The sequence below is a fragment of the Rattus rattus genome, chromosome 2 (assembly GCF_011064425.1).
Source record: "Rattus rattus isolate New Zealand chromosome 2, Rrattus_CSIRO_v1, whole genome shotgun sequence".
Lineage (NCBI taxonomy): Eukaryota > Metazoa > Chordata > Mammalia > Rodentia > Muridae > Rattus > Rattus rattus.
In genome coordinates this window covers 180,945,548-180,960,313 of record NC_046155.1, presented here as the reverse complement: position 1 = coordinate 180,960,313, position 14,766 = coordinate 180,945,548, and the positions used below count along the sequence as shown (strand labels likewise).

At 37.4% G+C, this 14,766-nt stretch overlaps 1 protein-coding gene across 1 annotated transcript in view; it reads left to right on the top strand.

Annotated features, from left to right (window-relative positions):
* Positions 1-7,364: 7,364 nt before the first annotated feature.
* LOC116893484 (killer cell immunoglobulin-like receptor 3DL1) overlaps positions 7,365-14,766 on the top strand; it is a gene marked incomplete at its 3' end in the record, with an annotated part of 38,122 nt that continues 30,720 nt past the window's right edge. The window contains exons 1-4 of the mRNA XM_032895234.1: positions 7,365-7,398; positions 7,753-8,043; positions 8,194-8,499; positions 13,286-13,336. Coding sequence (XP_032751125.1) covers positions 7,365-7,398; positions 7,753-8,043; positions 8,194-8,499; positions 13,286-13,336 — 682 coding nt within the window. The remainder of the gene's footprint in view (positions 7,399-7,752; positions 8,044-8,193; positions 8,500-13,285; positions 13,337-14,766) is intronic.

Sequence of the window (14,766 nt, the reverse complement as noted above, 5' to 3'; positions counted from 1 at the left end):
GCTAAGACTGAATCCCTAGTGAACTAGACTGTTGGGGGTAGGGCGGCAACGGGGGGAGGGTGGGGAGGGGAACACCCATAAGGAAGGGGAGGGGGGAGGGGGATGTTTGCCCGGAAACCGGGAAAGGGAATAACACTCAAAATGTATATAAGGAATATTCAAGTTAATAAAAAAAAAAGAATTTGAGTATTTTTTCATCTATATTCATGATGGAAATTGGTCTGATATTCTTTTTCTTAGTAGGGTCTTTGTGTGCTTTAGGTATAAGCATAGTTATAGCTTCAAAGAATGAATTGGGTACTGTTCCTTATGTTTCTATGTTGTAGAATAGTTTGAAGAATATTGGTATTAAGTCTCCTTTGAAAGTCTGATAGAATTCTGCAGTAAATCCATCTGGTACTGGGCATTTTTTGTGTGGGAGACTTTTAATGACTACTTCTATTTCTTTAGGGGTTATGGGACTTGTTAAATGGTTTATCTGATCCTGATTTTTACTTGCATACCTGGTATCTGTCTAGAAGTTGTTCATTTCATCCAGATCTTCCAGTTTTGTTGACTATAAACTTTCATAGTAGAATCTCATATTTTTTTAATTTCCTTGGGTTCTGTTGTTATGTCACCCTTTTTGTATCTGTTTTTCTTAATTTGGATACTGTCTCTCTGCCCTCTGGTTAGGCTGGCTAAGGGTTAATTTATCTTGTTGATTTTATCTAAGAACCACCTCCTGGTTTTGTTGATTCTTTGTACAGTTCTTTGTATTTCTACTTGGTTGATTTTATCTCTGAGTTTGATTAATTCTTGCCATCTACTCCTCTTGGGTATATTTGCTTCTTTTTGTTCTAGAGGTTTTAGGTGTGCTATTAAGCTGGTGTCCTTAATCCTCCACTGGAGATCCTGCCCGGCTAAAAGAAGTTGCCACTTCAGGTTTGATATCCCCACTGCTAGGAGTTTCAGGCAAAGTCACTCCCATATACTCCAAGGACATACCATAGACATCCCATAACTGTTTTACATCCTAAAGATAGCTACAACCCACACAACCTTAACCAGCTACCAATTTCCATTCTTATTTAAGGTTAGAGAATTTTTTTTCCTATGAAATTTTGAACTTGTAATTTTCAATTTCTTCTTTTCCTATTTTTCTTAAATTTGGACTTTTCATAGTATACAAGTTTCCAGGAGGTTTTGTTAGAACCTTTTTAGATTTGGTGGGGTGTTTATTTTTTGACTGATGTATCAATTTCTTCTGTTGTATCATCTATGCCTGTGATTCTCTTTTCCATCTCTTTTATTCTGTTGGTGATGCTTGAATCTTTAGTTCCCGTTCTCTTTCCTATGTTTTCCATCTCCAGGGTTTCCTCTGTGCTTTATTCATTTCTTCTATTTGCATTTATAAGTCTTGAACAGTTTTATTAATTTCCTGTATTTCTTTAAGATATTTACTCATTTCCACTTTAAAGGCCTTTATCATCTTCATAAGATGAGATTTAAGGAAATTGCTTTGCTCTTCAGGTATGTAAGGATATCTAGTGCTTGCTGTCATAGGAAAGCTGCATTCTCATGATGCCATATTTCATTGTCCTTTTTTGAGTTTGCTTTTTCCCTGGCCTTTAAACATCTGGTTGTCTCCGGTTTTGGCTGGCCTGGTAGTCCCTGGTTGTAGCAGGCCTCTTGGACTGTAGGTAGAGCTCTTTGTCTCTAATGGCAGTAGGTGTCTGGTTGTCCTGGGTGGGAGTAGGACCCCAGGGAAGCAGAATGAGCTCTGGCCCAGGCAGTTGACTGTAGATCCAAGATTGCATGTAGAGCTGTATAGCCAAAGATGAAGCACAGAAAAGACAAGAGCAGACCTCATGAATTGATCAGCTTACTGGGGGTCCACCAGCCAGAGGATTGTGGTGTAGGTATCTCACCTGATTGTCCCAGGTGGCAGCAGGCCTACCAGGAAGAAGGCAGAGCTGTTCAATTTTCTCTCATAATGTCAGTATAATGCCATAACTAAAACATGAGGAAGTCATTTGGGAAACAGATGTACATTTAAACTCAAATTCCATTTCTCATTTCTGGTATTCACAGTAGCAAAGACCAAGCATGTACTCTAGTCTAATAACTTGCATGTTATAGTTGTGGATTGGTTTTGTAAAGTTATATTTGGAAATGAATTCATTTTCTACAATGACAGACATGTTGGTAGCAAAGAGAAAAAGGATTTTCAATTTGTGAACAGTGAATTTCCTTTACTGATCTTGCTACATTAGTTAAGACTTCAAGAACCTGGATGCAAATTCTTGGAGAGAGGAGACACTGCTGTGTTGTTTGTTTTTTATTGGAAAAATTCTGGTTCCCCCTCATTAAATGTGAAGTTAGATCCTTTACCCATAATCTTATTCTGACTGAGGTTGTTCTCTTTTACAAATTTGCTCTAGGTGCTTGTAATAAATGTGTATGTGATATTGACAAATACTGTTTCTTCATCTGTATGCATGCCTTCAGCATGCATGTCTTAAAATTTTACATTGTTGCTGTGATGAATGGGTAAATTTATAGTATATTTGTACATTTTGATATAACATTAGATTAAATTTGTATCATTAACACCTTTGACTATTTAGAAAAAGAACATTTAGGCAATATTTTTCTTGGGCAAACATCCCACAATATTCTTATACAAAACAATGGGTAATATGGTATTGTGGTACCCTTGCCATATGTGTGGTGTGTTGTTGATTTAGATTTCATTGTATGGCAAAAAAGTAAATATGTTGAGAATTTTACATCTATGAACAGATGTTTCTTCTAACTTGTTCTGTTATAAAGACTTTTTAAGATGAGGTGTTTGGATGATGCTAGTATTGTAGCTTGGATAAAGTTACACAACTTAATTTTATGACCTAAGTATCCAGCTATCAAGATAAGTTTCACTATCCCTATAGCATTTAACAAGGTCTGTCTAAGAGGAAAAAAGTCTCCACCAACCTCTTGTAATCTTCCATCCCTCGTACCTGGAAGAATGTTTTTTCCAGTTCCCTCATGACTTCATCAGTGTCTACATGAGTCATACTTTGACCACATTGGTGGAGGAACATGTTATAATTCTCCTGAAATCTAGCAAACAGAGAATTTCCTGGAGTTTTGAAAGTTATCACCCTGGGAAGTTGGTTCCAATGGGGTGAAGTTGGCCTTCGGATTCCACATGCAACCTTCCAAACCCAGAGAAATGCCTCCTGTGACTTCACTCATACCACTTCTGGAAACATGACCAATCAATGTTGGAGTCCAAGACCTAAGAATTCAGGGAGAGATACCTCAAAATAAAAGATGAATAATGTTCCTGGCTTTTTATTAGTGGATTATCTTTATTCCATTGGCACATATGAAAAGAATGCCTGAAATATACAATTGGGTTTCTAAGAGGCATCTGTTATGTCTAAAAAGAGAAATGTGAATCTTACTGTGACCACAGAAGAAGCTGTTAGGAAGTTAGGAAGCTAAGTTTTTGTTTTACTTCCTGAAAAAAATCTGCATTGAAAACAGGGAGGAATGAGAAACCTCCATGTATAGCATCATCATCTCAAGATGTGTAACCTCTAGGCTTTTTTTCTCTCATCCCCCAGCACAGTGGTGCAGTTGGAGAAATATGATTCCTGAAAATTACCACCCAGTCGGCCTACTCCATGAAGAAGCACAACCAGAAATAATTTTATTCTTGCTTTGAATTTTTAGGAGAGACACAAGCTTTTACTCGGCACTTCTTAATGACTAACACAATATTGAGCTACATTTCAATAAATTTGAACTAACAATTAGCAATAGGGAAACTGAGCCTTGAAATATAACAACTAGCTTCAAGTTTCCATAAACAAAAGAAAATATCAGAATCAGTCTGAGTTGCAAAATGTGTGTTTTCCTTCCTACAGTTGTACAGTCTGAAGTTGCAAACAAGGGAGATGCTCAACCACTGACCTATATCCCCATCTTTGATTAAACACAATTTATTGGTAACTTTTTGATAGATATGTAATCATGAGCAACATAATACCTGAAGATTCCTATTGTTTTGTTTTCTATTGTTGTTTTGTTTTTTGATGTTTTGGTGATTTTTGTTGTTGTCACTTTTCAGATGAAGTGGCTTTCACAGAGGTCCAGACACAAGTAATTTCATCAAAAGTAAATGCACCAGATTTATCTCAAGATATCATCAAAGATGTCAGTCAAATTCCTGGACCTAACTTCCATGTATTCTAGCTGTAAAACTACACATACTGTTCCCATGATTCCCTTTATGAAAATAGTGTGCAATGAAAGGAGGCAATGGTCATATAAATAAGCATTGTCATAACTTCTCAGAATAGCTGCAGTCAAGTGATAGCCAAGAGCAGTTTCTGACTTAACAGCAATCACCAATTTTAATACCAAAACAATGTCTTTCAAATTAGTTTTCTTTTTGGTATTTGGCAAGTGTTTTGCCCATAAACATGTATTTCTTCTAAGGCACTATTATGGACTGATTAATTTTAATCATTTGGTATTAGTAAATAATTTGTTATATATTCTCATGTGTTTTCTCTTCCATGTGTTATATATTCCATATATTATATTTTCCATGTTAGACGAACTGGTTATTTGAGGTCCAGAATGAGAATATGTGATTAATAGTTAACAGGAAATTTTATTTCTTAATGTCTTCTGCTTGTCTCTAGAAGCCTAATAACATACTCTGAGATAGGCTTCCATCCCTATAAAGCAAAATTACTTATTTAGAAAAAGAAGTACATAGATTTCTGTGAGCACATTTATAAGATTGTTTTTGAAATGTAAGATTAATCATTTCCTTCAAATATTGGCTGCCATAATTTTTGTCATTTTAAAGGCAATATGTCTCCTGTGGATTATTTTAAATTCTTATTATAGAATTTGGTCAAATATCTTATGTTTTCTCTCCTAGAGATGTCAGAAACATTTTGGTCACAGATGTCCAGGTAATATGGAGATGTGAGAAGTGTTTTTTAAAAATTATTATATTAAATGTAGCCAGATCACCAACTACCTCTATTTCCCACTTTCTAATGTTCTTATGTAAATAAATTTAATTATTTTAATATCCCCCTCTGATAAAACATTTGTCTATGCAAAGACTGAACTTAATTTCTATAACTCAGGTCCCTTCCGATTTCTTTTATTTTTTAACAATTATTGTGACAGCATATACAAGTCAAGTGCAAATTCAAGCATTATCAAATCTCAGCATGAGGAGGGGAGGAAGAAGTCCCACTTTTATCTTGGGAGTTACTGGCAATTGGTATCTATTGGGATAGGGAAAGTCACTTTCCCTTAGAAGATTAACCAAATGACCATTCCATAAATCACATATATGCTAGCAATAATATATGAACCTATATAAATGAGTATATAATATATATCGACTAAAGAATAGAGGGTATGAATTTGAGAGAAAGCAAGGAAGGGTGCATGGGAAGGGTTGGAGGAAAAGGGAAAATGCTGTATTTTAACTTCTAAATATGAAAAATATCAAAAAGAGAATCTAACTACACATCTATGAATGTATGATCAGCAGAAATTGGACTTAATGATTGAAAAGCAAAGGTCAGTTGAATAGTACAATGTCCAGTGTATTAGGATGGAGGGATAGATATGATCAAATCACACAGTTAAAAAAACCTCAAAAATAAAATAAAATTAAAAGTGATTCATATATTTTGAACAATCTTGTATCAAGGAAGAAACAAAAGTGGCAATCAATTTGGAGACCACTAACATGGGAGCCAAAGGAGGTGGAGAAGTGGGGTCACAAAAATATTTAATAAAATGTATGTACAAAAGAGTAACAAATTGTAAACATAGAAAAAGATACAGGAATAAAGAAAAATATAAAACAAATAAAAGTGTCTGAAGTTTGTTGAGACAAAGTTGAAAATACAACAAATTTAATCTTGGGATAAATCACTGGTGAGGTGAGTCTCAGTGATAGAACACCTGCTTGGAATGATAGAATGCTCCAGGGCATGATGGTATGGACCTATAACCACAGCAGTTCAGAGTTTAAGTGAAGTGGATTTTCACAATTTTGAAGCCACCTTGCTCTATATAGCAAGTCCTGGGACAGCTTGTATCAAAAACAAACATAAGGCAATGTGGCAGTCGTACATGCCTTTAGTAGCAGCATTCAGGAAGTAGAGGCAGGTGGATCTACCAGTTCAATGTCTATCAGCCAGATCTACAGAGCAAGGGCTATAGAGAGAAACTCTGTCTAAAAAATAAACAAACAACAACCAAAAACTAAGAACACAAAACAAAACAACAACAACAATAACACAAAGCTTTCAAGAATGCTAAAGATCCTGAGTTTCATCTCTAGAATAAGACATAAAGTCATAGCAAATCTTTATTTTCAAGAACTAGTTCTTTGATAATTTCAAACAATATGCATTGATCATATTCACCAGTCTCCTAAGTCATCTGTGAAATGAATCTTTTTCCATTCAAAAGACTTTTGACTCTCTTTTCCTGCCTAAGACATTTATGATCTGCAGATTTCACACATATTACAGCAGCCCCCCTAGAAATTCTCACAGCAGATGTAAACACATAGGGGGCACTTGCATTGTACAACACCATGAAGCTCTCATGCCATTCAAAGTTATAGCTCAGCCAGGAATTAAGGGATAGTTCAAGATACTATGACTCCATAAACAATTTGTTAAATGAAGTTTTTACAGCGGGTTCCAAATGAGGAACCTCAGAGATGAGATGTCACTGCTCAAGATGGGCATGAACAAAGAGTCAAAGAGAAACCAGCCCTGATTCTAGCTATGAAGGTTCTGCCCCAAGGATCAGAAACATGAAACAGATAAGAATAATTCTGAAAATTGATCATAGGGAGATGGTGACGTGTAAAGTTGCTAAGAAAAAGTGTCCCTACAGTGCTATATAGCTAGGTTGCCTAAAGCCACGAAAGATACTTCAAAAGGAGCCTCTGAGAGGGAAGAATGTATACTTAGCCACACAAATATGGAAATGGGCAGGTAATGAACTTACCAGGACTATTGTTTCTTTATCCTGTAATGCCAGTCTGAGAAGGACTGATTGGGTGGAGAAGAATAGGGTTAAGAGAGAAGACCATCTTTAAAGAAATGACAACAGATATTCTAGAGCCTGACCAAGCTACAGAATTAAGGAAATGAGAGTCAAGCCACTGAGAAGTTCCTCTTCCTGTGAATATCCTGGAGTGTAACAATTTGATGGGAGAGCACCCAGTATCCAAAGACCCTAACCTGTGTTCCAGTCTATCTTGACAGGCATCGTGGCCTTCTCCATATGCACAGTCGTAGCCACTAAGAAGAGAAGCCATGGCTTTTACCTTCAACTTCCTTCTCTGTTTGGGTAAGAGATAAAGATTGGGGGAAAATCCTGTGATCCATATCACCCAGCCCAAAATATTACAAGCAGAAAATTCCAATGGCACAGGATGTTTTCTGGAGGAAAGATCTTACTCAGAACCTGGGAGAGATCCTGAAAAGAGAACTTTCTTCCAGGACTGACTTTGAGATCCAGGAACCCCGTGCTGGCTGGTAAGTGTATACTCAATTGCCCCAGGACATTCTTCTTCATTATAAGCAATAACAATGGAGAGCCACAGGTATGGGCTAATCTTTGCCATATTGGGAATATGCAGGATCCAAGGGCTAGGATCAGATGCATATTGTCCCAGGACACCCATTTGCTGATTCTTTGTAGGAGCCTTACCAAAGCCTACCATCAAAGCTGAGCCAGGCACTCTGGTCTATAAGGGAATGCAAGTGTCCATCTCATGTAAGGGGATTTCAGATGCATGGAAGTACCTTCTTTATATTCAGAAATTTGAGCATACCCAGCCCCAGCACACCCAAACCTCAACAAACTGTGGGGAGAAAGCAGTGTTTCACATAAGCTCGGTTGGAAAGCGTGATGGAGGTCAATATTCCTGTTTATATGAGACCACTGCTGGCTGGTCAGTGCACAGTGACAAACTGGAGCTGGTAGTGACAGGTAAGTGGATACCAAGAGGTATCACCCTAGTTCCTAACTTCAAGTGGAGGTGTCTGGCCACTGGATGTCCCTCTATTGGCAGTTTAGCATTTTTTTGCAAGGTGGTCTTTTGTGAGCATGTTTAAAACTCTAACTCTTTCTCTCTCCAAGGATTCTTTGACAATAAACCCAGCCTATCAGCCTTACCCAGACCTATGGTGACATCAGGAGAGAGTGTGACCCTCAAGTGTTTCTCACAAAAGAAATATGACAGGTTCATTGTGACCAAGGAAGGAGAACAGAAGCACTTCATGATAATGAAGTCACAGAAGACATATGTTGGACAGTTCCAGGCCCTGTTTTCTGTGGGTCCTATGACTCCAAGCAGTAATGGAACATTCAAATGTTATGGGTCCTACAAGGCAAATCCACAGGTTTGGTCAGAACCCAGTGACCACCTGGTTATATATGTCTCAGGTGAGGCAGCCCCACCACAAATCCAATCATATTTTAAAATTCTAAGCTACTTTCTTTGAACCCTCCTGAGAGGTAGTTGAGGACTTTTGAGACCTAGTATCAGACAGAGTCCCAGAGTGTGAGAGACAGTATCATAGGCAAGACAAGCTGGTAGGGAGAAAATGCTTGGCAGGACTTGACTCTGTAATCACATGCTTATGTTTCTTCCTGGGCTGTCTAGGAAGCCCACCCCATTGATTCAGAAAAACCATATCATGGCCCCTTTAGAGACACTGATCACCCACTGTACTGGTTCTATAATAGACTTTTTTGCCCAAGGAAGGGAAAACTTACCTTTCTAGCACTGTGGAATACACAGCAAGAATGGACTTTCCTAGGCTAACTTTACTCTGGGTTCTGTGATCAGCTTCCATGGGTACCAGTTAGAGAAGAAAATGTATACAAAATCTCTACTCAAAAGTAGTCAGCTCCTAGTCACCCTGTGGATATCTGTTCACAGGTGAGAAGTCTTGTAAGTCAATTCAGGGACTCAGACTTCACAGGAATATCTATGTAAATCTAAGAAATTATAGAATGAAAGTAGAGGGTCTTGAAAAGGAACCAACTCTAAGACTAGAAAGGGAGGGAGCAATAGGGTCAAGATTATAAAACATAAACTATTTTCTTGCAGACAGCCCCAAAATATGGTGGACAGCTCCTCATATACCCTTGTTTCTAGAAAAATTCCCTATGACACCATCTATTTCAGTGCAGCCTGTCTCTACAGTGCCCACAGGAAAGAATATTAAACTGGTGTTTAAGGCAAGGAACCCAGTGGACACCTTTATTCTGTACAAAGAAGGAATAGTGCATCCACCCTTGTAACCAAATTCAAAGTTTAATGTTTAGCAGTTCCAGACACAATTCCCCATCAGTGATGTGACTTCAGCAATTTGGAGTACCTAGAGATTCTATACTTCACAAAAATTGTTGCCCTAGCCATTGTCACTGCAGAGTGCCCTAGGAGAACTGCTGGTTTCATGTGAGATAACCCAAAATTCTATAAGCTGAAAAGGTTATTCAGTATCCTGCATTACAAGGACTTTTTATTAGGGCAAGAATAAGAGACTCCAGGGGATTCTAGTCAGTAAGAAATTCATCCTTCATGAGAGTGGAGGCCAAGAGAAGAGTTCATTAAAGAATACCCACAACCCTTCCCCTTTCTATAGTGAAATCCAGAAAATCCAAGGTACTCCGAAGGAATTACTGGCAGCCACAGGGAGTAGGTAAAACAATGTTGCCTCTGTTCAGATCTTTTGTTGAAAGATACCTATAGACAACATTATGCATGACAAACTCACACACCTTGATCATACAAAATCCATATTAAATGTGAGAAGAAAAGTGATGAGGAGCAATCTATATCAGATTGATTTCCTTCCTATATTGCATGGACATAGAAATGTTTCTACGTCTTATAGGAGAAAGAACATAAGAACAACTTTGATAACAAGAAACAGGAGTTCCTCTTGTCTTCTTGCTCTAGCTCTGTCCTCTCCCTCCCGCTCACCCTCTCTCCACATTCACCTCCCCCTTCTTCTCCAGTGCTCATGATCAGCCTTTTCTCCTCTACTCTATCTTTGCCTTTCTCTGTCTCTACTACCTCTCAACTCCCTTCCCCGTGCCCTTAGTAAAATCTATTCTCTAGTTTAACAAAAGAAACAGGAGCTCCCCTATAACAGATCATTTCTTACTTCTAAAAATCTAGCAGATACATCTCCTTTCCATATATATATATATATATATATATATATACATATATATGTATATATATAATCTTGTTTCTGGAAACTTAGAACAAGCCAGGGAGCTACTCACATCGTGCTGGGTCTGTGTAAAGGAAACACTGGGGAGAAATACACATTTAGGAGACCTCCAAGAGTATGGGTTTGAGTCTACCCAGATCCTGCTGAGGACACTGCAAATGCCATAATTAAGGGCACTCATAAAGATGAAAGGGTGGGAGTCATGTGTTTTCTTATGCAGTGACCTGAGATTTCTGCCTGTAACACACTCATCAAACTGTTCAGTCTCAATGTTCTCCTTTCACTGTTTGTATTACTGTTTGAAACTCTCCAGAAAATACTTCTTATAAATGTTTTGTTTAAGGTTCATGGATTTTTATCTTAAGACATTAAAAGTGTCTAAATCTATTGCAAACTTCAGAACATCAGTTGATATTTAATTTCACATTTTATTTAATGTTTGTACCTGAATATGTTGCAGTCTAGTCAGAGTCCTAACCTGCCTGAGACTATGAAACCCAGATGGAGCTCATCTTTATTGAAGGAAGATCTTCCCACTCTTTCAGGAGTTATTAAAGGCCTGTAGCTATTTGTATAGTGATTGAGCCATGTAAGAGTTCTCCCATTTACACTGGTACATTATTCATATTGCCATTGTACAGGTTGTCTTTCAATAACCATAACTTTAAGGGATTTTCACTACTTTTTAAATTAGATATTATATTTCAAATGTTATTCCCTTTTCTGGTTTCCCCTCTGGAAACCCCCATCCCATCCCCCTCCCCCTGCTTTTGTGAGTGTGTTTCCCCACCAAATGCAGCTTCCTACCATATATAAGAAACACTATCTTCCAGGAGATGGTCTGATCCCCTGGCTCTTGCAATATTTCCACCATTTAACCAATATTTTTAAGCCTTAGATTAAAGCATTTGGCTGTATATATGTCAACTGGGGTTGGACAAACCATGTTCTGTGCATTTCTGGCCAATTGTGGATTTCTGTAATGATCTTCATGTTCTGCAAAGATAAGCTTGAGATAAATATAGTAAGAACTACTCTTATTTGTAGATATAAGGATAGGTATTTAGAATTATATTTATCTAAAAAATGGTTTTCCTCTAGGTACTTAACCTAATCAACCATGGGTATTTGGTTAGAATTACAGTACCTGATATGAATTCTCTCATTATTTAGTAACACTAAAGTCCTAATTGTCTGCTGTTGTTTACCCTTAATATTTAAGTGGCACTATTTCACCTTTCTGTATACCTTACCATAACAGACAATTTTGTAGTTAAATCCCACTGAATTGTAAAGTTCATAAAATCATTTTTCTATATATTTTAAATGCATTTACTAATCCACCAAAAGTTCTTAAGATTTTTAAAGTTTTTCATTATTTTAAGTATATGGTGTTTCTCTCTCTCTCTCTCTCTCTCTCTCTCTCTCTCTCTCTCTCTCTGTGTGTGTGTGTGTGTGTGTGTGTGTGTGTGTGTGTGTGCGTGTGCATGCGTGTGTGTGTGTGTGCGTGTGCATGTGTGCGCATGTGCATGCCTAGTGTCTATGGAGGGTAAACAAGGAATTCCAAGTACACATGCTTGTGAGATGCTATCTGAGGTACATCAATTTGAACCAAAGCCCTATGGAAGAACAGTCAGTGTTTTTCAACACTGAGTCCTCTATCCAGACCAAAATTTTTAGTTTTTAGACAAAAATATATACATTACTGTACATATCTCATAACATAACTATTGAAATATTTCAAAAATTTGTACATAATGTAATTTAGTGCTTTTAATTTTCTAAGGAAATATAGAGATAACTTGGTTTGCATATATTAACTTCATTTCACACATACATCATGCTCTTTCCTTCAAAATGCCTCTCAATATTTCTTTGATTTGTTGGTAAAAGTCATGTCAATCACAACTTGATCAAAATTTTACTCAAAATACTTTTCATTAGCATATATCCATTGTTTTGTTTATGAATACATTTCCAAATGATAACATCATGAAAAAAATTAGCATTTTAAATCTTCAGCGCCTCTCTTTTCCCTACCTTTTGCTTTGACCATGAGCAAAGAAGTGACCAGTCTCACTTCTATGTTAAATCACAGACACACAGTCTGGGTGTGTTTGTGTGTGTTTGTGTGTGTTTGTGTGTGTGTGTGTGTGTGGCATGAATGATGTGTGTGTATGTGTGTGTGTGTATATGTATGATGTGTGTATGTGAGTTGTGGTGTGTGTATATGTGGTGTGTGTGTGTGTGTGTGTGTGTGTGAGAGAGAGAGAGAGAGAGAGGGAGAGAGAGAGAGAAAGACAGTCTGAAGATGAGAAATGACATAAGTGTCTAGTAATTATGAGTCTGATTGATTTGACTTACTACAAAAACCTCCAATACACCAACTTTCACACAGACATTTCGTTTTCTTGCCCACCAATTATTCTTGCTACAAATATATATGGCAGATATTATATATAACATTATAGAAATATATATGTGCTTCCATACTGTATATATTGTATGTTTCATATCCTTATATTAACAAAACTTCAATCCATTATTATTGTCCTACTAATACTTCGGCAGTTTGATTTTTTTTTTTTTTTGCTCTATAGATTCACAGAACTACACCTTACAGCATGTATGCATAGATAGTGCATGGGCATTTTTGAATCTCGATGGGTCTCATTGAGTGTATTTCTAATTGTATGATTATTAGTTAGTGAGCTATTAAGGAGATCTATAACACCTAAAGAACTAGCTGTATTCAGGTCCATTGGTATTCAGATAAATAGTTGTTCTAAAGTTACTTAGTCATATGTTTTGACTTTAAAGAATACAGTAACACTGAGGATTTTAATAAGCATACCAGAGGGATACTTATTCACCTGTTACAGTAGGAGTATGATTAATCACAGACATTCATGAGTTTATATAATAAGAATGTTAGGCATTTAAGTACTTCATACATATTACTTCTCTTTTCCTGTCCTCAGAATCACCTGGAACCATCAGTCCATCACAGAACATGTCTAAACCCAAGCCAGGTAAATCAGAGACTTCAAATTCATAGTACTGGATGCAGAAAGTCCATGTCTTGTCCAGAGAAGGCAGACTGTCTGGGTAGATAGCCAGTTATTGTGCAAAATATTGATCTCTTTTAATATTTGTGACTTCATAGCTTCAGAGACCCAGGTTCATACGGTGGAAAATCTCATCAGGACGGGGATGGCTAGTTTGGTCTTCATAATCCTTGGAATTCTGCTGTTTGAAGCTTGGCACAACCAAAGACAGACCCACCATGCATCTGGGAGGTAATCAGAAGAGAAAAAGTACATCTTTCTAGGTTCCAGAGTCTGAGCAGTATATACAATAATCTCAAACTTTTGTGTAAAAAAATCCCAGTCCTTATGTTGGAAAACTGTTCTGAGAAGGTGTGGGGAGCAAATGTGTTTGGAATTGCAGGGAAAGATGTGGGTTTTGCGATGAGATCCTTCATCACTACATGAAGTTTCTGTTCTTCCATCTACTATGAGCATTTGCTGACTGACTCAACTGTATTCTGTACAAACAATATGAGGAAAGTCCTCACATCTGTGCATCCTCTGCTTCCCATCCCTCTTATGTGACATTCTCTATTATTACAAACTACCATATTCATGATGACAGTAGACTCTTTATTTTGGACTACAAATAAAGATTCTGCCTCAATAAAAATAGATTACTAGAGTCCGAGTCCAGAATGAAAATCTCTTCATGCCTAGAATGATACAGTCCCAAGAGTCAAAAATGCAGATCTTCACCCTCAGTTAGCCTCTATCTCTATCATCATGGGAAATGTTCTTAGGCTTCTCATAATTTCATCAGAACATAGCAGTTTTATAGAGGTAGGACACATTTTTTACATCCAGATCTGTCATATTTGAAGTTAGCTATCCAGCCTGAAGCTCTAACAGTCACATGAGAGGTCAAAAAAGACAGTTTAGTGAGCATGGTCCTTACGTGCTGCCATCCACCTAAGGAGCTCCAGAATTATCAGTGATTTGTGAATAACATTGGGTCCCAGAATGTCATGCAACATGTAAATAGTGGTAGATGGTAAATGGGCAGAATTCATTTTCCTTGCATTAAAAAATAAAGTGTCACCCTGACTTTACCCATTCCCAGTATTTTCTTATACCTCAGAGACCGCTGCCTGAAGCTGTGAGAGAAAAGATGAGTAACATCAATGTAAAACAAGAAAGGAAGGGCAGGATGGATCCAGTTGAATTATTCAGGATTCTGAGAGTCCCATGTCCACATCCTATAACTAGATCAGCCAACTACATTCTGGGATTAAGTAATGGTAGTGGCTCTGCCATAAGTTCCAGTATTTAGACCCCTGTCTTGTTCTCTGTGTTGAACGGTAAAGAGCAACATTTACTGAGGTCAGCTTGTACCATTAATTAAAAAGATATTTTTGGGCTCTCTGCTCCCA